General features: G+C 55.3%; 1 protein-coding gene across 2 annotated transcripts in view; it reads right to left on the bottom strand.

Annotated features, from left to right (window-relative positions):
• The window catches only part of SULT4A1 (sulfotransferase family 4A member 1), a 33,632-nt gene extending 8,023 nt beyond the window's left edge, over window positions 1–25,609 (bottom strand). For both annotated transcript variants that reach the window (XR_013520804.1, XM_008979930.4), the window contains exons 1-5: window positions 25,340–25,609; window positions 7,839–7,969; window positions 6,093–6,173; window positions 5,163–5,289; window positions 941–1,035 (exon numbers count right to left, since the gene is read on the bottom strand). Coding sequence is in view for 1 of the 2 variants with exons in the window: in XM_008979930.4 (XP_008978178.2) it covers window positions 941–1,035; window positions 5,163–5,289; window positions 6,093–6,173; window positions 7,839–7,969; window positions 25,340–25,508 (603 nt within the window). In the remaining variant the exon portion in view is untranslated. The remainder of the gene's footprint in view (window positions 1–940; window positions 1,036–5,162; window positions 5,290–6,092; window positions 6,174–7,838; window positions 7,970–25,339) is intronic.
• Window positions 25,610–25,713: the final 104 nt, after the last annotated feature.

The raw sequence follows: 25,713 nt of genomic DNA, 5'->3' as shown, positions 1-25,713 counted from the left end.
CACCCCAGGGCCACAAGACATACACCCCACCTCAGCGCCATAGGGGACCTCCCGCGGCTCTGTTCAGTCAGGTCTGGAGTCTTCCTGCAGGTGTGGGAGAAGCACAAGGCCGGCTTTCTTGCCCCTGGGCTTCTAACCTCCACCCCCAGCACTGGCTCACCCTCCCTCACACTCACTCTCCTTTCTGTCTACAGGCCGACCTTCTCCCCATCCCAGCTCCCACGGGCTGCTACTCAACCTAAACCTGCTTGTCTGTCAGCCACTGGCACTAGCAGCCCCATAGCCTGGCCTTGTCTGTTCCCTATACCGACATGGTTTCCCAGCGGGGGCTCAGGCCTCCACCTCCTGGAACCAGCTCGCAGTCCACACCTGCACCCCATCCTCTCTCCTCTTTTCCAAAGGCCAGGCCACAGGTGTCTCCTGCCTGCCCTGCCCCCGCCACCACAGCCCCTCTGCCCAGGCTCCAGCCTCCAAACCTTCCTGCCTCTGCCTGGACAAGGACCTTGTCCCATTTGTCCTTTTCAACTCCTCCCCCAGCTCCCGCCTCCTCCCAACACCTAGAAAATGCTCGGTCTCTTCTGTGGTGACCCAGGCTCCCCAAGCTACAAGCTGCCTTGTTTCACTGCAGACGCTGGCCTCTCAATGCCCTATCAACCGCCACTATACAGCACTCCAAAGGCCCCCTGATAAGCCAAGCCCCAGTCCCCTCCCCATGCCCACCTTCCTGGGTCCCTGAGCCTTGCACGGCATTGCTGCCCCAGTCCATCTCATGCTTTGAGAGGCTGCTCCCCATATCTCCAACCCTACTCCAGCCCATGGACTGTCCCACCCCCTCTTCTGTCCCTCCTCAGGCTCCTCCTCCTCCTCCCGCATGCCCACTGGAAAGGGCTCTCACATCAGTAGCTCCAGGCTGGCCGAGGGCCAGGGCAGCAGCACTCACCCGATGCATGTCTTCATACTTGAGAAAAAGCACGTTCGAGTCCATGCGGTGCTCCCAGAACTCCTGCACATGCTCAAACCATGAGCCGTAGCCCACTGCGGACACAGGGGAAAGGATGAGCCACAGCTGGGCAGGAGAAGCAAGCACATGAGGTCATCCCCACCCCACAGGGCAGCCCTCCCGCCGCCACACAGCTGTGATGAGGACATCATGATCCCTGCAGACAAGTCTTGCAAATGAGGACATCACAATCCCTGCAGAGAAGCCTGGCAAAGGCCCCGAGGCACTCATGTCCTGAGCCATCCCAGCCCTCCCACCTTCAACACGCCTTGAACGCCTGACCATGGGAGTGACAGCCTCTGAGAAGGTGGTCTCCACGGTACCTGGGAGTAGCCCGCAACAGTGCCCGTCACTTTATCCCCGTAACAAGTGGTCGCCGGGAAGAGAACAAAGCCCAGAGAGGCACAGGCCACTAGTTTGCTGGTGGGGGCAGAGTAGGGTGCAGGAGCTGAAGGACAGATCCAGAACATGGGGCCTTGCTGGGCAGGAGGCCACAGGCAGTAGCCTCAGTAAACAGAGGAACTCTCCACGGGACCTGAAAGCTGAAGACGGGCATGGAGTCCTGTCTTGACCTCCAAGAGGCCAGTGCTCCCGCACCCACACCTGAGCCCTGCGCTTCCTGCGTGACCCAAGCTGCCTCAGAGCCCCTGGTGTAGGGTGGGGCACACAGGCAGGGACCAACTTATGGGGTTTCCAACCCGCTTTGCAGTGTTCTTTTTTTTTGAGACGGAGTTTCACTCTTGTTACCCAGGCTGGAGTGCAATGGCATGATCTCAGCTCACTGCAACCTCCGCCTCCAGGGTTCAAATGATTCTCCTGCCTCAGCCTCCCGAGTAGCTGGGATTACAGGCATGCGTCACCATGCCTGGCTAATTCTGTATTTTTAGTAGAGACGTTTCTCCATGTTGGTCAAGCTGGTCTTGAACTCCTGACCTCGTGATTCACCCACCTCAGCCTCCCAAAGTGCTGGGATTACAGGCATGAGCCATCGCACCTAGCCATGCAGGGTTCTTTATAAAAAGCACAAATCCTCTCCTTCTGGCCACATATCCTGCCCACACTGAGGGTTTCTTCCAAGGGGACCTCCATATGACAGAGAGGAAGGCGTCCATTAAGGATGTCTGGCCAGTGCGGGGCGGACTCTGCTGAGCAGTGGGAAGTGGCTCACTGGATGAGGCCCAGAGATTCCTCTGCTGGGCCCTGCCCCCAGGTTGCCTGAGGATTCCCAGAAAGGAGCTGCACCCACGCCCCACCCAAACCTCCACTTTCTGCAGAATAAAGCTGAGTCCAGAGAAGGAAAAAGACTTGCCCAAGTAAGCAAACAGATCACAGGGGCCCAGACAGGGATGCCCAAGGCGCCTGACTGCTGGCCTGTCCGGGGGGATCTAAGTCCACGTAGATGAGCCCCTGGGGCAGGAGGAAGAGTCAAATGGCCCTGCAAACATGGAAGGTAAAAACCCCACTTCATTCCAAGGAAGAATGCGAGAAGATGTCAAAAACAGGCATCTTGGTGACATGGAGGTGCACGGGAAAGAGTTTTAGGACTCTGGGAGAAGCCAGGCATGAAGGACTGCACACGTGGTCCTGTGCTGCTGCGTGGAGCAAGTGCACCCAGTCCCCAGAGCAGCATCAGGGAGAGGAATCAGTGGCGGACTGCTGAGTAGTGAGGCTTCCCACGGGAATGCCTGAGAGGAACAGGGGGTGCTGGGCCCTCCACACCTTTCCCTGGGCTCCACGCTTCTCTGTGAAAGGGAAGGCAATTGTCCACCTGAAATACTAACAATAACAAAATGTCACTGCCCACCCCAGGGAGGACACGGACACAGAAGCTATGTGCCACACCGCGGGTGTCACAGGGAGCCTGTCTACACAGCGTCCTCCCACCGCGGGTGTCACAGGGAGCCTGTCTACACAGCGTCCTCCCACCGCGGGTGTCACAGGGAGCCTGTCTACACAGCGTCCTCACACCGCGGGTGTCACAGGGAGCCTGTCTACACAGCGTCCTCACACCGCGGGTGTCACAGGGAGCCTGTCTACACAGCGTCCTCACACCGCGGGTGTCACAGGGAGCCTGTCTACACAGCGTCCTCCCACCGCGGGTGTCACAGGGAGCCTGTCTACACAGCGCCCTCCCACCGCAGATGTCACAGGGAGCCTGTCTACACAGCGCCCTCCCACCGCGGGTGTCACAGGGAGCCTGTCTACACAGCGCCCTCCCACCGCGGGTGTCACAGGGAGCCTGTCTACACAGCGCCCTCCCACCGCGGGTGTCACAGGGAGCCTGTCTACACAGCGCCCTCCCACCGCGGGTGTCACAGGGAGCCTGTCTATACAGCGCCCTCCCACCGCGGGTGTCACAGGGAGCCTGTCACCTGCCTCCAGAGCCCTGTGCCCTGAGGCGTGCAGAGCATGGTTGCCATCTGCAAGGTTGTTTACGCAGGTCCCCTGCGCCGCCCTGTGCCGTGGCCTCTGAGCCCAGCCTGCCTAGACATGGTGTGCTTTCAGGATTTCTGTGAATGTTTGTTTCCAATTTCTTCAGGACATCAGGCAGGGAGGTCCCTCAGGATGTGTGCACTCATGGAGTGACAATGAAGGATGGAACACAGGCTTGAGAAGTGGGCCTGTCTGAGGGTCTGCTGTCACCAAGGCACGTGTGTGTGACCTTGCACTCTGTGGAGGACAGGCCTGGGATTAGCGACATGAAGAGCCCTCTATTAACGTAAGTTTTAACTGCTCTGGCCTGAGCAAGAAGTTTGTAGCCTCTTCCACCTGCTGGTCTGAATGTGGCAGCCTCTGGCCATTTATGGGTGTTGTCCCCATGCTCTGCAGAGAGCAGAGTCCATGCTGGACCCCAGGAAATGGTTTCAGAAGTCCATGAGTGGTTGCTCCGAAAGCCAAGTGGATCACAAGGGCAGGTGCCAAGGCCAGAAAGCTGGGGAAGAGACACTGGACAGAGGCCTGGAGCAGACTCAGGGAGCCTCAGGTCTGGGGCCTCCTGCCCCTTGCAGGCAGGGCCAACTCTCAGCTGGCACAGTGGAAGCAGAGGCTCAGGGCAGTAAACAGAATCACTCCAGGGCTTTGAGGCACCCATGGGTTTTTAAACTGCAAGCACCACCCTGTCAGAAGTCTCCTTCAGCCAGGCCCGGCAGCAGCTCCAGCCTCACTGCCCTAAGCTCCACTTAAACTCAGGGGCATTACGTTCCAGGATCTCCATCCTAACCTTGTCACATAACTCCTCTGCAGAAGCCCTGAGAAGCCACACTCAACAATACGGCTGAGCATGACTTCAGCTGGGAAAGAAAACAGAAAGTGTATTTTCGGCCTTGGGCAGGGAAGAGTCTCAGTGCAAATTTAATTAAAGTGCAGTGATAGCACGTTTCAAGCCCCTCTGCCTGCACACCCTACACTGCTCACTTTCTGTCCCAAGACCCCCAAAGCTATGTCTGGCATGGGGAGGCCCCTCCGGAAGGCAGGAACAGAAGCGCACTGAGGAGCTCCTGCCACCACTCCCAAGGGACAGGCAGCCCAGCGGGGCACATGAGTAAAGACTGGGAGCTTGTGGGACCCAGAGAGGGTCCTGGTCCCACCTTCCGTGGGAGCAGGGTAGGGTGGAACCCAGCCTCGCTCCTCCACAGGGGCTGGAACGGAAGCCAGAAAACAGCAGCCAGCACTCTCGGCCAGACTGTCCTCTTCCCTTTGGGCACAAGTGTGCCCTGCCCCGGCGACTTGCCTGCCTGTGCCTGAGTTCAGCCAAAGGCCCATGCCTGTCACCCTTAGCTAGTCTCCACACCAGCCTCTATCACTAGCAGCAGTGATACCTGGACCTCCATTTTTACTGTTTTCACTCTCTCCCTTGTTTGGAACCTAGGCAGGAAGGAGGGATGTTTTAACTGGGGAACTTCTCAGACACCCCAACAGCGTGGCAGAAGAGAAAGGCTCTGGGGTCAGATGGACCTGCTCGGCCACACGCCAGCTCTACAATTTTAGCCATGCTCATGACGCCCTCAGCCTCAGTGTCTTCATCTGTGAAGTGGACTGAGGGCCTGACCTACGTGGTCACTGTCAGAACTAGAGACCGAGGTGGGGAAGCACTGAGCACCTGCCAGGCTGCCCATGCAACACACCACTCCTGTTCTAGCATGCCACAGGCTGTAACACTCACACTTGTCATTCATAAACCTCCGGCAGAATTCTTGGAAGGTGCCTCGGTAGCTCATGGTCCGCAGAGAGCGGTGGAACTGGTAATAAGACACCACCAGGTCCTTGGGGTTGCGAGCCATGTAGATGACCTGTGGGCGACAGGAGCAGGGTGAGTTCATGGCTCCTTCCCTCCCAGGCAGGACCACCCGATACAAGCCAGCCCGCTGTGGCTGCTGGTGCACCTCACAAACCAACACCTGCTTCCAACATCCAGTTTGGGGCCATGTGCACAGCTGCCGGGTGCTGTTTCACTGTTTCAGCAGCAAAGTACCTACCCTTGTCCACACAGTAGTGCCGGCCAGGATAATTACTTGCCGGGTGCGATGGCTCACGCCTGGAATCCCAGCATGTTGGGAGGCTGAGATGGGCAGATCACAAGGTCAGGAATTCGAGACCAGCCTGGCCAACATGGTGAAACCCCATCTCCACTAAAAATACAAGGCATGGTGGTGCACACCTGTAATCCCAGCTACTCAGGAGGCTGAGGCGGGAGAATCGCTTGAACCCGGGAGGCAGAGATTGCAGTGAGCTGACACTGCGCCATTGCATTCCAGCCTGAGCAACAGAGTAAGACTCCCATATCCAAAAAAAAAAAAGAACCACAGGCCTTGGCATTTGATGCAGTTGAAAAACAAAGAGAATCTGGTCCCAAGGCAGGCTTAGGCTGGCCACTGCCGTGTTCAATTGTGAGGGAAAACCAACATTAAAAACTTGGGTAAAATGCTAGAGACGCATGACCCAAGACGACCTCGGAAGGGATCTTCACACTGGGATCCTTGGGAAGACAGCCTCCGAGGCCAGGTAAGTGCCAGGGACCTGCATGTGTGTGGCACAGAGGCCTTGGGCTCCTCTTGGGGACACATCTCGGGAGGTAGAGGAGGTGGCAGCTTACCTTGGAGTCCCCATTGTGGAGGTCGGAGGGCAGAAAGCGGTAGGGCAGGTGGCTCTTGATGAGGCGGGGAGAAGTCAGTTCCTGCATGGAGTCGGAGGGAGAGGCAGGTCAGAGGCAGAGGTGAGAGCAAGGGAGGAGTGAGGCCAAGAGGGGGCGGCCAGAGGAGGAAAGAAGGGGTGGCGTTCAGAAGAGGCAGATATCAGAGGGAAAGGTGGGTCTAGGGAATGGGAAGAGCCAGGAGAGCAGCAGGGTAAGAGGGAGGGGTGAGAGCCAAGGGGACGGGTGAGGCAGGGGGAGAAGGACCAGAGGATGAGGGAAGGGGTGGGGCCCAGGGGAGAAGGTTGGGGGTCAGAGGGAAAGGCAGGGCCAGGAAAGGGGAGGGGTCAGAGCAAGAGGAGGCAAGTCTATCATTCCCTGGTCCCCTCTCCCAGAGAGGTTCTCTGACCCAGCCAGGACAGCTTCCCTTGTCACCTGAAACAAACGTTTGAGACATGAGCACATCCTGGCTGGACCCTGGGGGTCCCTGTCCTTGGCCTGGGGAGTCCACTTATAGCCACAGCCACAGGGTCTGCTCAGAGGGCCTGGGAGGTACTGGCCTGGCTTGGAGTGGCATCGGAGGGCAGCAGAGGCAGCAGGCCCAGTGGGTGCCGCCAGGCTGGCACTGGACCACACAGCAACCTAGCCTGATACGCTTGCTGCTCCCACCTGCCCCTCAGGCCTTCCTATCAGCAGCCAGGGTGGTCCTGTAAGCCACAGTCAGCACCATGCCCCTCTGCTCAGAGCCTGTCTTCCCAGTTGCCCTAGGAATGGGCCCAGCCTTCATGCAGCTAAAGAGCCCGGGACTGGTGCCTGCAGTCCCCAGGCTTGCCTCCTGCTCTGGAGGGCTGGGCCCCTGGCACTGTGAGGTCTCTGCTCACCAGGCCCTCTGCTCAGGACCTGCCTTAGACATCTCCATGGGAGACTTGCCAGTCCTCTCCCGATCTGCTCCCCTCCCAGTGCTGATCACTGTCTAACCACTATGGCTTCCTGGGCTGAGAGGCTGAGGCCTGAGGCTGTCAGTCACTGCAGCCCAATGCCAAGAGCAGTGCCTCGGCACAAAAGTACTGAACGCCTCTTAGACGGTTCCACATGGACAAGGAGAGCAAGGTGGCCACTCAGAGCTGAGAGGCTGGGGTGCAGAGAGGGGCCATGGAGGGCCACAAGGGCCTTATGACACGGCACTCTCGGAAATGGGTTTCAGAACGCTGCTCTAGAGGGATGGGGACAGGCGTGGCGGAGGCTGCAGTTATGAACATTCAGGTTGGAGGCTGGAACTAAAGAGGTTCAGCAGATGGAGTCAGGGGCCTCTGGGTGTCTAAGGGGTGGGGGGCAGGGCTCTGGGGTAACATTTATTTCAATCTTGATACCAAATATCTGATGCAAATGCAACCTACTCAGTTCCCTCAGAGGAGGGCCTCCAGGGAAAAGTGAGGGGGAGGCCCAGGGCCTGTTCCCCCCGAATGGCCCCTCAGCCCTTTGCCCCCCAGGCATCGACTTCCTTTCCACCTCGCAGACTCCCTGATGCTGACGGGTCACTCACACCCTGATCAGGTTCCAGGTCACTGCAGCTCAGGCCTGCCAGGTTCTCTCCAGGCTATCTGCTCTCCCCTAACCCACAGAGCCCTCAGAAGCAACTGTCACTCAACGGGGGTAACTGCAGAAATACCCTAAAGCGGTGCTGGAACAGGTGCCGCTGGCCCCAGGTACCTTGATGATGTCCAGGCCTGGCTGTGGATATTCCAGGACCGGGAGCTGCTCGTCGATGTTCATCAAGCCGATCTCATCAGGGTCCGCGCCCTGGCTCACCAAGTAGACCACCTCCTGCAGCAAGCTGGTGCCTGGAGGGGAGAAGCCCCCACAAGTGGTGCTCAGAGGAAGCCCAAGCGCCCAGCCCTGTACTTGGGTCAATGCCTGCTGCCCAAGAAGGGGCTCAAGAGCCCCAGGTGGGGCCCAGGGTGACTCGAGTCTGGGAGAGGAGGGCGGGGCCCCGCATAGTCTCAGCCTGAATCCCCCGTGCTGGGCACAGGCCAGTTGGCTCTGATTCTCAGAGGGGCCAGGATGCTTCACAAAGCTTTTAGGAGAACAGAACCCAGCGCCTGTTATGGAAGAGGCTCAGGGGCTGTAACCACTGAGTGACTCAGCCTGAGGCTTCTAGAGGCCGAACCTGGCAGTTTACACAGGAGTGATAGGTTGGGGGAATGGCCTGCCAGCCAAGATGAGAAAACGACATCTGCCCAGTATCTAATAAAGCTGTGTATATAGCCCATGATCCTGGAACTATCCTGGGAGACACCCGAGGGGAGCCAGTGCTTGCCTACCAGTACACAGGTTCTAGAACAATCTTGGCCACGTCACTCATAAAGTAACTTGGAAACACAAATATCCATCAGCAATAGAATGAATAAGTTGTGACCATGGGACACTAGACAGCAGCAATGAAAAAGAATGAACTGCTAGATGCAGCATGCCAAGTCCCACAGACAATGACACAGTGTCAACCCACCCCAAGGCCCTCTGCAGTACAATCCTGTATGTCCCATTGGCATGAGGTTCAAGAATGGGCTAAACTAAACTGGAGTGACAGAGGTGAGAACAGTGGTTATATCTGAGGTTGGTTATTGATTCAGAGAAGACACAAAGGACACTGACTGGTCTAGAGCTATTAGCTTGGTCTGGTGGGAACTACATGGAAGCATGCTACAATATTAGGATACATGGAGGTTTTCATCTGTGGCTCCTGGCTCATGATTCCCCTAGCTCTTTTCACAGTCTTTTGTCATAACATTGGAGCACTCCAGGCCTCAGAAGCAGGGCTCAGAAACAGCATCTGTCTCTCCTTCTCTCTGACCTTCTCCTGCCCTCCCTTTCACCTGCTCCTTTTTCTTCCCAAGGCAGGCCATATAAACAGAAATGTACTTGAATCTTCCTCTGTCTTTCTGTCTTGGAGCTGACCATGAAGAAATTCCCTGGCCTGGGCACAGTGGCTCATGCCTGTAATCCCAGCACTTTGGGAGGCCGAGGTAGGAGGACTGCTTGAGGCCAGAAGTTCAAGACCAGCCTGCACAGCACAGCAAGACATTGTCCCTACAAAAAATAAAAAATAAAAACACTAGCTGGGCATGGTGGTTTACATCTGTAGTGCCAGCTACTCAGGAGGGTTAGGTAGAAGGATCGCTTGAACCCAGGAGGTAGAGGCTGTAGTGAGCTGTGACTGCGCCACTGCACTCCAGCCTGGGCAACAAAGTGAGGACCTACCTCAAAAAGCAAAAGGAAAAATTCTCCGATCTACCTTGTCTGACTGCGTGGGTCATGAGACCCCTGCCTGGGAGAAAGGAATGCTGCACAGACAGGACTTGCAGGGTCTCCCCCTCTCCCTGAGGGTGCTGGGATCATGCCCCTTTTGTCCAACCCCATTTCTACACAGCTGTCCATGCTTCAATCATGCCTAGCCAATGAAGACTCCATAAAAGGCCCAAGAGGACAGGGTGTGAGGAGCTTCCAAAGAGCTGAACACATGGGGTTCCTGGAGGGTGGCTTGCCCCAAGAGGGCATGGAAGCTCTATACCCCTCTTCCATCCTCCATTTGCACCTCTTCCTCTGGTATTCATTGGAAGCCTTTGCAACATCCTTTATAATAAACCAGGCAAGTCAGTGTTGGCCTGAGTTCTGTGAGTCACTCTGGCAAATTAGTCAAATCTGGGTGGGGAATGTGCAAACCCCAATTTATAGCCAGTGGGTCAGAAGCGCAGGCAAAACAAGCTGGGGTTTGAGGCTGGCATGGGAAGTGGGGGCAGTCTTGTGGGACTGAGCCCTCGCCCTGTGGAATCTCGTGCTGTTTGCCAGTGAGCAGTGCTGGAATTGAATTGGATGGGGGACACCCAGCTGGTGCTGCTGTAGAACTGAGTGCCTGCTTGCTGGTGGGGAGAAATCCCCACCCCGTTGGTCACAGGAGTCCTCTGTGTTGACTGTTGTGGTGCAAGGGCAGAGGAAAAGCAGATGAAGGGCTTTTTCCAACTCATATGCATGTATGAGACATAATTCAATTAAAAAGAGAAAAACCACCTCTGCCCACCAGTGGCCCGGTCATCGTAACCTGCTCTCCCAAGACTGCAGCGAGACTAGGACAATGGGAAGGGCCTGACCAAGCCCAATGTGCCATGGCGTGAAAGACAGGGAGAGGCTGCGGGAGAACAAGGACCCGTGTATGCTGAGGACACCCTGAACTCCCAGAAGAAATGGGCACAGCTTACGCCACTGTGGTTCCTTCACATGCACAGCTCTGGTTTCTGCCACTGGCTCCTCATCTCCTGACGCTGAAGATGGTGACAGCCCAGAGTGCAGCCACATCCCCCTCCCTCCAGGCCACCACCCAGGCCCACCCCTCCACACTTCAGCCTCCAGGGCACATGCCTATGAACTCCAGGCAGCTCACCTGCTGCCCAGCGCCTCAGCAGGACCCAGCCAGCTCTGGGGGCGGCGTCTGAGGCTGCTCCGCAGCCCATGCTGCCTGTGTCAGCAAGCAGCTCCTCCACCCGACAGGGGCTCGGGCCAGATGGTGGCCTTGCTGCGGCTCACCCTGCTCCTCTCCTCTCTCCATGCCTCAGTGAGCCCTGCCAACCCTGCCATCAGGTATGTCCAGAGCTGACCCTCCCCCAAGGACAATGCATCCTCACACCTGAGCTGCTTCCCACAAGGGCTCCTCCCTGGCTCTCTGCTGCCACCCAGCTCACCCTACCTTCTAGTCCAGGGGTCCCCAACCCCGAGGCCACAGGTTTGTGGCCTGTTAAGAACTGGGCTGAACAGCAGGAGGTGAGTGGTGGGCATGACCATCCGAGTTCAGCCTCCAGCGGGAACATCAGATTCCCACAGGAGCACGAACCCTACCGTGAACTGCACGTGTGAGGAATCTAGATTGTGTGGTCCTTATGAGAATCTAATTAAACCCTGATGATCTGAGGTGGAACGGTCCCATTCTGAAACCATCCCCACCACCTGGGTCCGTGGAAAAACTGTCTTCCTCAAAGCCAGTCTGTAGCCACAGAAAGGTTGGAGATCACCCTTCTAGTCTGATTTGAAACCAGCAGCCAAAACTGTAGCTTTAACATGGAAGTCAGGCCCCACCACTGTCTACTGCAGCCATCTGGGGCAGCTCTGCATCTCTGCAGAGTCATGGCAAGGCCTTTACCATGTCCCACTCCTTCACTACCTGGCTCTCCCCTGAGCTCCCTCCAGCCTCTGAGCCCAGCCAGCTCTTCCCTAGGCTGCTGGCACTGGAACCCCTGCCTGAAACCCTCATCCACAGCACAGGACAGGATCCTCCTGGCACCTACTGATAAAGCCACACACCTGACACGGGCAAAGCAATGCCCACCGCCAACCCTGCAGTGCCCCCCCCCCACAGCTGGCCTCGAGCAGGAGGGTACATGAGCACTGCCCTTACAGACAGGGAAACAAGGCGCTGGGAAGTGGGGGCCATGCTTGGAGCTGCAGCTGCTGCCCGACAGGCCAGGTGGGGCCAAGGCAGGAGTGAGAGGTGGAGGAGTCCTAGTGAGGCCTGCCGTGTTGCTGCATGACAAACAGGTACATGCATTTTTGTACAATATTTCACTTTTGTACAGTATTTCATGTGGCTGTGGCCACGCTGGGTCCCCTGCAGAGCAGTGAGGATGACCATGCTGCTGCCGAGGTGGGAGCCCAGGAGGGCACCAAGCTTCCTCATCACAGGCCCCAGCAGATGCACCCTGATGGGAAGAGCCAAGCTTTCAAACAGAAACCAGGGGAGCCAGCAGGGCAGGGCCACCTGCTAGCCAGTAACTCGAGCTGCACACACTCTCTAGCAGCTCTTCTCAAGTCAGCTGGAAGCAGTAATTTACAGAAGAGCTTCTGCTGACACCACTGCAATCACTCCTGAGTGGAAACCAATCAATACCCCCTGCAGCAGAGAGCAGTGCACCCTGACACCTGGACTTGGGTCCCAGCCTGCGGGAGTCCACTGCAGTGCTTGGTGGAACTCCCCAGGATGCTAGAGCATAGCCTGTTTCAACACCGGGCACAGAGCCCATCAAAATTCCCACTGGAACTCAGCACAGAAAGCATCAAAACTTATCAGAATGGCCTGGCAGGCACTAGGACCCCATGACTGACACCCTTTGATTTTCACTCATAGGATTCACCAGTGGCACCTGTGATAGGGACAGGTGGCAGGGAAATATGGCGCAGAAGAGGGCAGGTCCTCAGCAGGGGCCCCACCCTCAAGCCAAAAGGCCTGACACCAAGGCCCAAAGTGAGACCTTACATCCCCGTTTTTCCACTCAAATGTTATCTTTTCAAAAACCACATCCTGCCCTGAATCCTGTGCCTATTAAAACCCCAGACTCAGCCAGCAGAGAGAGGAGAAGCTACTGGATGTCAGAGACTATGGTTGGATATCAGACAGAAGCAGTGTGACTTCAAGAGACAGGTTGATGGTATAGCTTCAGAGAGTCTGGCCATTCATGGCCAGACTCTAGGGGAAAATAACCTTCCCACTCCATCCCATTTTCAGCTCCCCTTCCCGCTGAGAGCCACTTTCATCAGCAATAAAATCCCTCATACTAGCCATCTTCTTGTTCATGCGGCCTCATTCCTCCTAGATGCCAGACAAGAACTCAGGTACCACAAGTGCTGTGCAAAAGGCTGTCACACTGATCCTTTGCCCTCACTGGCAGAAGGCAGCTGCCTCACACAAAAAGGCAGAGGATCCACTGAGCTGGTAACACTTCAGCCATCCTTGGATGGCCGACTTAAAAAAGCACTGTTACACTTCCTCTGGGGCTTCAGGGGTTGCAGGTACTCCCCCTAGGAACCCCACAGGTACTGCTATGGGACTGGTACAAAGTTTGTTCTTGTACCCGCTCACCTGCATGCTCCCTGCCTCGAGGGGTGAAACGATGGAGGTTGGAGTGAGTGGTTTGCCCCTGCCAGTGCCAGAGCCGGCACCTGACTCCAGCACTCTTGTACTCCAGTTCCCATCTGTGAAGGAGTCAGGGCCATGTCCTGCTTCACTTGTATCTAGTTTAAAAAACCACAACTGTAAGGCACAAACAGCCACAGTTCTCTCCTCCCCTAATCTCTCTCCCCAGAAGGAAACCTTTGGTAGGGTTTTTTTACCCTCAAATTTCCAAAATGTGTGCTGATATCATTTTATGATCTGTACATTTTAGATGAGCTGAAGATTTTTGACTACGAAAGATGAGGGCTTAGCCAGGTTCCCTAACACACAAGCTTCCCTCCTGCCGATACAGTCACAGCATGATTTTGGACTTAATTCAAGGCTTAATTTGGTGTTTCATGTAAAGTACACCATGTAGTGATTACACTTCATGGTGTACATGCATTTTTGTACAATATTTCACTTTTGTATAGTGTTTCACCTTTCCCAGAGTAGGTAACTGCCTTAGTTTGCTTATTTCATTTTCTATGTTGCTATTAATAATTCCTTCCACAACTCTAACAAACCTCTACATGGCTGGAGACACGGGTGGGCGTTTGCTCAATCCCGTCTGCTGCTTGGGGACGTGCCTGCCCCCTCTGCTCTACCTCCCTCGCCTGAGTGAGCAGCCTGGCATGGCTGAGTGGGATCTTCCTGGCCCTCCCCCAACCTTGGGTGCACTGGTCCTTTATGCATGTCCCCCAACTACAGGTGCCCTGGCTGTGTCCTGTGCGTGTGAGACTGAGGTGACTGCAAGCGTCCACATCCACCTCCCATGTGAGGGACAATTTGGTCAGGTACAGAAGCCCAGCCTGGAGATCGATTTCCGTCATCCTGTCTTCTCGCTGTCCATGTTGCTGCTGAGATCCCGGGGGCCCATTTTTCCCTCTGTGGGAGCTCTGAGATCTTTCCTTTGCCCCAGTTTACTCATTCACTAGGCCAGACACTTGGTGGGGGATGGAGGTGTCTCTTATTGAGCTCTGAACATTCTGCAAACTCTGGTTTCAATAATTTTCTCTCTTCCATACTCAGTTCTCTTTCTGGAACTCCAAGATTAATCTTCCATTTTTCTTATCTTTTTGCTCCTATTTGCCACCATTTTGTGAACATTTTTATTCTACGTCCTGGGCTCTTTTCTCAGCCTGACCACCCAAACCTGGCAACTGTGCATTTAAAACCTTCGCTCATGCTTTCCATCCCCAGAGTCCTTCACGACCTCTCATTATTCCTGTGTTCACTGCTGCTTCCCTTAGGGAAAGCAACATGCGTCTTGACTCTCAGAAGACACTGCAAAGGCTTATGAATGGAGGTGCTGCTATGCTGGGTTTCTGGGTTTTCTTCTGCTCCTCACATGGTCTTTGATTTCCGAGTCCTGAGTCCTTTCTTCGGCTTTGTGTTTTGTCTCTGCAGGTCTCTATCCTTGCTGTTGGAGACTGGCTGCCTGCTCATCTTGAGTCTACTTGCAGGTGAGGGAGAGACCCTGGGAGCAGCCCTGGGGGCCCCATGTAGCTGGGGGAGCAGCCTTGGTGCTTTCACAGCTGAGGATCTGTCACTTCGGTGAGAGATTCCATGAGTAGAAACAAGCCTCTGCTTTGGGGTCAATTTTTCAAAAGAGGGTGGCTCCAACACTCAGCCTGGAGACTGGAACCAGGGCGCAGGCATCCTGAGAGCTGAGGAGAGGAGAGGCTGGTAGTCCCACCCTCCAAGTGTGCAGCCTGTGTGCGACCCTGCTTCCCACACACCTTGTGTCCCAGCCTTCAGCTGTGCACAGGACCCTCACATCACAGCCTCTCTGATCCCTAAAGAAGAAAACTGTCTTGGTGACAGCCTCTGTTTTCCATCCCCAGGGTCATGGCCACCACATCAGCTGCTTCCTGAGCTAGTCTGCTGAGCTGGGTCCCACCTGGCTGCCCTCCCCACTGCAGCATTCAGGTTCCCTCCCTGTCCAGTGAGCCAGCGCTCAGCCCTGCCCTGGGAGTTCAGAGCTTGTCACTTGAATGAGGTTTCAAAATGAGACAGACACCAGCGTGTGTGTTCAGTCTGCCCCACTGAAACACAGCCCTTCCCCACAGGGTTCTGGAGTCCCAGGACACCCACAGGGAAGCCAGAATCCCCCAGCTCCCCGAGAAGCAGCAATAGTTGGATTTTTTTTTTTTTTTTTTTTTTTTTTTTTGAGACAGGGTCTCACTCTGTGGCTCAGGCTGGAGTACAGAGGCATGATCATGGCTCACTGCAGCCTCCTGGGTCCAAGTGATCCTCCCACATAGCTGTGACCACTGACACATGCCACCACACCTGGCTAGTATTTTTTTTTATTTTAGTTTTTGTAGAGAAGGGGTCTCCCTATGTTCTCCAGACGGTCTCCAACTCCTGGGCTCAAGCAGTTCTCCCACCTCAGCCTCCCAAAGTGCTGGGATTACACACCTGGCCCACAGCTGAACTTTTAAAGGAGCAACCCCTCAGGACCAGACAACAGTCCAGGGCCTAGAGGCTCCTGCCCCATCCAGGTGGGATCCGCCCCCCAATAGACACAGAGAATGCTCCCCACCTCCAAAAAAAAAAAAAGGAAAAGGTGAAGGAGGCCTGTTAAGCACCTGCTGTGGCCTGTCCCTGTCCCCGTGCTTCCAGACACTGTCCCTCAGCTCTCAAAACAATGCCCTCGACATAGAGCAAGACGGGAAGCTCTGAGAGGAAAAGCAGAGCTCCTGGTCGCCCAGCTGGCCGCTGGATGAGGAAACCAGGACTTCCCGAGCCCAGTTCACACACCTGCTGAGGACACGTCAGCCGAGACCCAGGAGCTCACTAATGACCGCCCCCTCGAGTCTCACATGCCTCGCTGCGGCTGCTATTACCATCTAGCTTGACACAGGACTACACAGGCTCAGGGACAAACTGTCCAGGGCCACAGAAGCCAGTGGACAGTGAACCTAGCACCTAAACCTTTCGTTCCAGAACCAGAGTGCTTTACACACACATCAGACACACACCACACACACACAGACATACATATGTATACCCACACATCACAGACAACACATCACACACCTCCAAACTGCACTCACACATACCCGACAGCACGTGTGCACTCACACCCACACACATACATCACATGCACACACACACTACACGCACAGCACCAAGGCTCACAAAGTAAGTGAGCAGAGAAACAAGGCCGAATCCCACATATACTCACTTCTGGGCTAAATTTCCGACCATTTCCTAGCTAGGATCAAGCAACAGTGAGACAGACAGGACAGGTGCTGAGACTGACCCCCACCCATGTCAGTGGCAGCTCACTTCTAGGCCTGGGCCCCTGGGAAATGAGTTGCAGCCATACCCGCCCCACCCCTGCCCACTCTGGACCCACGTCCACAGCCAGGCCCTGCTGGATGCAGAGGGGAACAGGCGCAGTCACTGCCCGTGACTCCCTCCTCCTGCTGGAGTGACGCCAGGCAGCTGCGGCGTGCTGGTCTCCACAGTCAGGTCTGCTCAGTCCAGGACGCTCTGGCAATCCTGGCCTGGCCCCAAGCCTCTGTCTGATAAGACTGAAAACCTGGAGCCGAGAATCCCAGCCTAACTCTGGTAGTGACTCTGGGAGGCCTGAAAGTCACAGCTCCTCTGGGTCTCAGTTTCTTCAAAGTGAAATTCTCCTGGGCCTTTAGCTCTTCTGTTCCGGGTACAGAACCCCCTACCCAGAGGCAGAGGCTGCTGTACCTTCAGACAGAGCTGGCTCAGCAAGCAGAGTGTGGCTCCACCCTTTTATGAGCACTGAAGAAAGTCTGAGAAGGCTTTTGTAAAAAGACAGCCTTTGCAAGGGACCTAGGGATGAGGGAGAAACCTGTTGTGAGAAGCTCTGGGGAAAGGCGCTCTGGGGAAAGGGGCTCTGGGGAAAGGGGGCTCTGGGGAAAGGGGGCTCTGGGGAAAGGGGGCTCTGGAGAAAGGGCCTCTTGGGAAAGGGGCTCTGGTGTAAGCATTACGGGCCCCAGTGTTCCCTCATGGAACCTCTGGACATCAGCGGTGGTGATGATGGTGCAGATGGTGGGAGACGTGGCAATGACCCTAGCACATGTCCATGCGCATCTGTGCCATGTGACTTCACAGCCCCTCATAAAGGTCCTACTCTGTGACTCTGGACACAATGATGTGACCTGGGTAACAGAGATTTTTGCATGTCTCCGCTTATTCTTCTGCACTTCCACTATAACCAAGAGAAGGCCATTCCCAGAAGGACTAGCCTGCTAGTTCCAGGAAGAGAAAAAGGTGCATGGAGCAGAGCTACCCCCGCCACGCCCAGCCCAAAGCAGGGCCCCAATCTGCACACATAGGGGACAGTCTGGCCAAGACTAGCTGGGAAGGAATCAAGGCCTTGTCTAATCAAAATTCAGACCTAAGTCTGTATAACTGGTCCCTCCTCCAGCAGAGCCTGCCAGTGTCTACCACACCCCTCAGCTGCCCTAGAAGTCATCTGCAGTGCTGGTGAAGGCCACCTATATCCCTCAGCTGCCCTAGAGTCACCTGCAATGCTGGTGAAGGCTTCAGACTTCAAGCACCTGCACCTGCTTCCCACCTGGCCACAGAGGAGCAGGACTGCATGTACAGGAAGCCAACTCCCTGAGCCACCCAACCCACTAAGGGACAAGAACTGGCACCTGCCCCCTACACCCCAGAGAAGGCTCCTGGGTGTGTTTAAGTTGTCTCTCAAGGGATCCTGACGGGCTGAGCCCCGGGAGCCCACAGAGGCACCCCTTTGCTGGCTTCCTCCCCACTTGCCTTCTGAGTCCACCTCCCATCTGACCATCAGAGGCCCGCTCTCTAGTAGGAAAGCACACCCACCCACATGCCTGGACTCTCAGCCTGGAGAGAGGCAAGAGCCACGCGGCCTCTCAGGATCTGACGGTCCTGATTTGGAAACCAGCTCGACTGCCTTCGATGCTGGGACACTGGATGAGACGCGCCCACTGTATGTGGGTTCCTCATTGGAAGGGGAGGACAGCAAGGACAGTGGCGAACTCAATGCTGCAGTTCCCCACAGAGCGCCCTGCAGGCATCAGTGGCAGCAACGATGGTGCGGACAAGGCACTGACCCTACTCGTGACCCTGGGGCCAGCATCTGCCCAAGCCAGGCCCGCTGGAAGGAGGTGGCAGCACAGGGAGATGCCACCAGAGAGTCAAGCCGGCCTGGGCCAGTTTCTTCTCAGGGCCTTGGTTTCTTACCCAAAAAAACGGCCTATTTCCTGACAAAGTTGTGAGGATGGGCAGGATAAAACAAAGTACTTGGCACAAAGACAGGAAACCTGCTCTCTTCCCTGGTCGCTCTGAAGCTTGAGCAGGACGAATGCCAACCCCCTAGTCCAATGCCCCTGCCGCCGGTGGGGGGTCAAGAGGTCCCAGGAGAGTCTGGCTCATTTCAAGTTGAGCCAAGTCCCGAATGAAGCCCAAACCAGGACCTCTGCTCAGTAGCCCACTAGTTTAGCTTCCAGAAAATGCCAGCAGGTTTCCAAAGCATGCTTTAAGGAAGCTTCCACCTTCCAATGGGCCCTCCACTCTCCCCTCACTCACTCCAGAAGCCCATGCTAGGATCCCACTCCTGCTAACCACCACGCAGTCACACCACACAACTCCCTGTCCCACATCCCAGGAGCTACAGACACGTAGTCCACCACCCGATCTAGTGATCAGAGACTAGGAGGGACCACTAGGGCCATTTCCCCCTAGATGGGATGCTGGAAAGAGCTGCCCCACACTAACAGGGAGAGGTCAGTAAACTACAAGATCCTAGCTTCACTCAACCAAAATGGGCCCTTCCACAGAGGCAGGAGGCAAGCACCAGCTCACCTGAGACAGAGCCCCAGAGGAAGAGAAGCCAGCCCATGCAGGTGGCGAGAAGAATTCAGGTAAAATGTTTCCACACTGGTAAAGGCCAAGGGTGGGCCCATGTGACAGCATAGAACCTCTGGAGCCAGAGACTCCAGAGAGTGTCAGAGGGAGCACAGAGTTGGCACCCTAACACAGGCTCTTCCCCAGACCTAGGCCAGGTGCCCAGGAGAAAGAGTGGGGGACGGCATGCTTTGCAGAGAGCCTTCCACAGTGCCACAGCTGTGGGAAAAGACAAACATCTTACCTGCACCATTCTCCCTTACGGGAAAAAGGCTTTAAGCCACTGGGAGAGGGGCAGCAAACCCTGTCACCTCCCAGGGCACTGGTGAAGACCCAATGTGGCTAGAGATGGGCAAAAGCAAAAAACTAAGACTGCCCTGGGGGAGGGCAGGAAACTGTCCCTGGGCCCTGACTACTAGAGATCCTCAATGCTACAGAAGGGACATGAAACTCCTGCCCAAGAGTGACCATCCAGGCAGAGTTTGGCTGCCACTCGGAGGAGGGCAGGATCAATGAAAAAGCCCCATCCAGACCCAGCAACACGGAGCCTTCATAAGACTGCAGACAGACCACACAACAGAGAACCCCAAAACCCCGCTGCCAAGCTAGTAAACCTAAGTAACAGATAAGAGCAGTCTATCACTGGCACAGGGGCAAGAGTGTGCAGACAAAACTCCTCCACATCCCAGACCTATGAGGTAGACCAAAAGCTGAAGGTGGAGCAGGAACGCTGAGAAAAACCCTCTGGAAACTCAGCCCTCCACTGAATGCAAGCTAACACTGCAAGAATATGAAACCAGCTCAAGGTAATCAGATCAACAATCAAACCCAAACCAGCCCAATGAGATGGAGTCAACTCAGTTCCGTATACTAATGGCCCAGCAGTAAAAAGCCAGCCTCGTTTCCAAGCATAAGTATGGTTGACCTTAGTCTCTACTGTGTTGACCAACAGTCAAATGGTACTATTCACAAAAAAGGCAAAAACAAAAACAAACAAACAAAAAACCCACCTCTCAAAAGACAAAGCAATCAACAGAATCAGACTCGTGAAATTTGTAAGAAGTCCGATTAATAAGCTAAAGGTTCCCAAGGAAAAGATGAACAACATGCATGAACAGATGGGATATTTCAGCAGAGAAATGGAAACTCTAAGTGGAAATGCTAGAAGGAAAAAACAAAACAGAAACATTGAATACTTTTGACAGCTCATCTACAGACTTGACACAGTAGAAGAAAAAATCAGTTAGCCACAGATTGGACCACAGAGATTACCCAAATTGGAACACACAGAGAAAAAGAAAAAAGCTAGGTGCAAGTAGCATGCCTGCAGACCCAGGCTGAGGAAAGAGGACTGCTTAAGCCCAGGAGTTCTGGGCCAGTCTGAGCAGCACCGTGAGATCCTGTCTCAAAAAAGAAAAAAGCAGAAGAAGAAGAAAGAAAAAAAAATTACGAAAAAAAAAAAGAAATTACGGCCAGGCATGGTGGCTCACACCAGTAATCCCAGCACTTTGGAAGACCAGGGCAGGAGGGCTGCTTAAGCCCAGGAGATCAAGACCAACCTGGTCAATGTTGCAAGACCCCTATCTCTACAAAAACTTAAAAAATTAGCCAGGCATGGTGGCTCATGCCTGTGGTCCCAGCTACTCAGGAGGCTGAGGTGGCAGGATCACTTGGGGCCTGGGAGGTTGAGACTACAGTGAGCATTCCAGCCTGGGCAACAAACCAAGACCTAGTCTTAAAAAATAAATAAATAAATAAAGATAAATAAATAAAACTTGCAAGCCAGAAGACACATAAGCAACATCTCTAGAGTTCTGAAAGCTACCACAGGGGAGGCCTAGGAAGAACGTTTAGTCCCTCATCTAACAGACAAGTGGACTTGAAGAGGGCGTGTCATCAAGTAATCAGAGGGGAGGGGAAGCAGACACCAGGGGAGGGGAGCAACACCCCAGACAAGATGAGCAGACACTTCCCTGTGGCTGGCAAACAAGGAGGTGGAAGAGGTGGAGTCCAGACTACAGAAGGGCAGGCTAAGGAGAAGAATGCTGCCTGGCAGCAATGGGAGCCAGTAAAGAATTCTAAGCTTGGAGGACCTAAGTTAGACTGGTGTTTCTAGGAGATCACTCAAGCTACGGAGTGAAGGATGAGCCAAAGGTGGACTCAGGAGGCCACTGCAACACTCCAGGTGAGAGGGGAAGAATCCTAAGACTGTGCCAGGAGCTGAAGGAGCCAAAAGATCTGAGAGCTGCTTGGGGGCAGATGTACCCCTCATAGAAGGAAGCAATAAGGGCATGTCTGGGAAGAATGAGAAAGGAAGAATCCAGGAGGAGGCCCTGGAGCTCAGACAAGCAGACCCAAGGTTTCTTCCTGTTCTGCTAGGGCCAGCCACTCAGGGAATGTCCCCAGCAGCCCCACTTTCTTCTTCCTCCTGAATCCTGAGTCGTTCTGCAGGCTTTTGCCTCCCAGCCCGTGGAGTGATGGGGAGAAACCTGCCCCTGCACACTCAGGATCGTTATTTTGCCACCCCCTTCCCCAGGTCAAGCCCCCTGATTACGTGTAACAGCCAGAAGACAAAGGGGAAGGGATGAGAGAGCAGGAGGGGAAGGATGGGGAAAGAGGAACTTCTCAGTTCTTCTGCTACAAAACCAGGTTCCATTCTTCAGGCCTCTGCATTCCCTCATGGCATGCAGGTAACTCACCACGCTGCTGTGAGACACTGTTATCCTGTGTGGGAAAGCTAAAGGGGCTCCACACACTCCCTGATCTCAGAACAAACGTCAGCCCCACAATCTCCTGGAGAGCGATGGGTCCTTCCTCACCCACCCACTGAGGTTAGGAGACATCTCCTGCGTGTGGGAACCAGGAAGCGCTGGCAGGTGCTAGCTCCCACCCCACACCTCTCTTCTCCCCTCATGTGGGTGGTTTCTCTCCAGGGTCTACACTTGGTGTTGGCATTATTCTGGCCCTTTGCCCTTCCTGGGCCCTCATTTTCACATCTATAAAAAGGAAACAGTCACAAGAGCACAGGGCTACCCTGAGGATGGAAGTGGGTAGAGAGCAGGACAGCATCTCTAATGGGTAATCCACCCAACCTGCCTCCTCCTCCATGTAGTCTTCCAAGATCCTCCTCTTCAGAACCTTCATTCCCAGGTCATTTACCTAACTCTGAGAACCGCCACCCTGGCTTATCGGGTAACTTTTCAGCGTTAGGATTCTGCCTTCCCCATGTCACTGCAAGTGTCCCAAGGTCACCACATGCACAGCCCTTCTGAAGCCTGTGCACAGTGACACACACCAAGAAAACTAGCCTATCTATCCAGCCTGGGACCTGCACACCGTGAGTCTCCCCTCAGCTTCAGCTCCCTTCAGCTTCAACCCCTGAGTTGTCTGAAAATTTAAGACTTAAATGCATCAATCAGGTAAAATCCTCTCATTCTTAATGAGCAAACCGAAGTTCAGAGAAACCAGGTGGCTCAACGGAGGCCACACAGTGAAGGGATGGAGCCCAGGCCCAGGCGCTTCCCTCTGCATCAGCGAGAATGCACATGTACTTCACGACTGGCCAGAACCAAGAGGAAAATACAATCAGAGCGGTGGGTGCTCTGGCATGGACCATATTCCAAAGCCCAAGCTCCATGACTTTGGGGCTGTGCCCTCTCGAGGACAAGCACTCAATTAGAATCAACCTGTTGACAAAACCAATGGCAGTGATTCCATCAAACCAACAACACACAGGCACCATGTCTTCACAGACACAATCGGGTTCAATACAACCAATATCCAGGACCAAATAGGCTATAAGAATGAATGAGTATGAACAAAGTCAGTGGTCCACAGAAAGGACCCTCTCAGAAGACACAGTGGGCTCCCAATGTCTGGATCACGGTTTACCTGGCACTGTCCAGCAGAACTTTCAGCTGTGACGGGAACACCCCACATCTGTGCTATCCAATTTGGCAGCCACTAGCCCCATGCGGCTGTTGAGCACCTGAACATGGTGATGCACTGAGGAACTGAATTTCCACTTTTATTTCATTAAATGTAAGCAGCCACCTGTGGGCAGAGGCTCGTACACTAGAGAGCACAGTTCCTAACCTGTCAGCTAAGCTAGAATGTCACAAGCACAAAAAAAATCCCAGCAAGCAGCACGGGGTTGTGGGAAAAACTATCAGACAGGAAGAGAAGGCCAGGATCTTTATCATTGCCTTAGCCACCAGAAAGCCCCCAGCAGCCTGTGAACCCGTTTCTCCATCAGCGGAGGGTGGGAAGGGGCTGACAAGGACTGGGCCCTTCCAGCTCTGACCACCTGCAAGTTCAGGAGGATCTCCTAGATCCGGACACTGGAAATCCAAGGAGACCCGTGGGTTCCCTGCTGCAGCAGGTGAAAGGGGCTGTCAGTCCTGGCTACTGGCCCCAGTCCCAGCACCAGCCAGGCCTCCCCCATCAGACTGAGAGCTCACTAAGGACAGGCCTCTATCAGTCTCCCTAGCACCTAGCAAAGCATCTGGTCACAACAGGTGTTGAGGGTGTAGAAGTCAGCATTAACCACAAGCCTTTCCTACATGTGTCTGGATCTGGGCTAAGGGCTCTCACTCACCCTTCTGCTCATCCTCACAGCCATACATACATCAGTGGGCCGAGGTAGTCTCTCCTGCCTCCGCAGAGACCATGGCTCAATGGGGTTCTATGATGTGCCCAGGGTCACCCTGCTGGTAAGCAGCAAAGCTGCATTCAAACCCAGGTCTTCCAACTCCAAAGCCAGGTTCTTAATGCATAAACACTGGTGCCCGCTACAAATCCATCCCCAGTAGCAGAGGACGGAAAGGGAAAGAAAATACGAACTGGGCTACCTGAAGTCCACTTGGAGAGGCCTCAGAGAAGTGACACAAACCTCAAAATCCCTAAGTGGCTGAATGTGACTCCCAGCATTTTAAAGCCTACTAGAAAGATGGCTGGGTCCTCCTCCTTCTTGGGACCTTATGACTTTCCAAGGGCAATGGAGCACCCGTAGGGCAAGGGAGAAGCTGGCCATGGACCGGGAGACCTGGCTAGACCTGGCCTCTGACCTTCCACAACTGCATGACTCTGAGCAGTTTGTGCCTTCTGTGAGTGTCTGAAAAAATGCTATGAGAACCCCTTGCAGATTAACAGAAGTAGGGCACTTGGCACACGGGACTCCATGGCTGGCCACAGAAGCCAACGACATGTTTAGCCATTCCTAAAGCATTCTAGGTTCCCCCACGCGGCAACTGGCATGTGCTCAAGATAGCAGCCCCTCAAACACTCTGTTCTCCAACCCAACACCCTCTACTGAGAGCCCCTACTCCAATCCTCCCCAGAAGAATGTCTGGGGTCTGCCCTCAGATGTCTGGAACTCCATACAGCTAAGAGAGCCAAGCCCACAGCTTTTCCCGAAACTGCCCGGCTGCTGATCCAACATGACCTTACAGCCAGACACCTTCTAATCCGCGCTGTGTCTGCCTCAAACACAGTGGCAACAAGGGAATCCCTAGCACACGTCTAGAGAACAGGAAAGCTACCTCCTTGCCCGACAAACCTCAGATGGGGTACTATACAATCTCCTACCTCAGGTCTGGAGACAGACCAGCCTAGCTTTCATTCCCAGGTCTGCCACTCACAAGTTGGGTGACCTTGGACCTGCCTCCTCCCCTCTCTGAACCTCTATGCCTAGACCGCAAAGTCTAGGGAATGGCCACCTCTAGCTCACACAGCTGTGATTGTGAATGTGACGTCAGTTGATGCTGGGAAATGGGAATGCCCCGGGTCTTGCCTCGGTGATGGAGGCAGCCCTGAAACAAGAGAATGTACAAGCAAGGCACTCCGGGCAGGGGCTGGTCCCATCCCCCACCCGGAGCCCACGCTGGAAAGGAGGGACGTACGTTTTCACGTTGAAAGCCCTGACGCCCATGTTATCTCCCTTCCCAGGTGAACACCAGGACTTTGCACTCATCAAAGGTTGAGCAGGATTCGGGAACAGAGAGGTTGAGTGACCTGCCCAAGGTCACACAGCCAGCCAGGTAAAGGGAGAAGCAGGGATGGGTGGCGGCCCTGGGTCCGTCCTCCTGCAGCGCCGGCCAAATAGGCTCCATCTCCACCGAACGGGCCACCCTAGAAGGTCTCCGACCTTGATTTCCCCAGGCGCGGGCCAAGCCCTTCCCACTCCACCCCGCCGCGCCCTGCTCCGCCCTGCGGAGATCCGAGCACCGGGAGGGCGGTGGGCAGGGCGAGGGCGAGGGCGAAACCCTGCCGGGCAAAAGCCCGGGGCGCGGGCGCGGCGTCTACGCGGCCGTGCTGCAGGGCTGGGGCGCGGCGGGGCGGGCGCGGTCTGCGCGGGGCTCACCGGACTTGGGGTAGGTTACGATCCACACGTCGCTGGGCCGCACCGGGAAGTTAGCGATCTCCTCCATCTTCCCGCGGCAGAAGGGCGGCAGCCGCACGCCGTGGAACTCGAAGTACTTGCTCTCGAACTCCCCCGGGGTGCTAGGGGTCTCGGCCTCGCTCTCCGCCATGCCGCCGCCGTAGCCGCCGCCGCCGCCGCCCGGCCCGCAGCCCGCACGCGCCCGCGCCCCGCACGCGCCCGCGCCCCACCGGCGCGCGGCGGCCGCTCCGCAGGCGTGACGTCACGGCGCCGCCCGACGCGCGGCGGAGGCTTCGCTCCGTAGGTATGACGTCATGGCGCCGCCTGGCGCGCGGCCGCCGCGCTCCACAGGCGTG

The sequence above is a fragment of the Callithrix jacchus genome, chromosome 1 (assembly GCF_049354715.1).
Source record: "Callithrix jacchus isolate 240 chromosome 1, calJac240_pri, whole genome shotgun sequence".
In the NCBI taxonomy this organism is placed as follows: domain Eukaryota; kingdom Metazoa; phylum Chordata; class Mammalia; order Primates; family Cebidae; genus Callithrix; species Callithrix jacchus.
The sequence above is the reverse complement of the archived record's forward strand: the minus strand, read 5'-3'. Positions and strand labels throughout refer to the sequence as shown.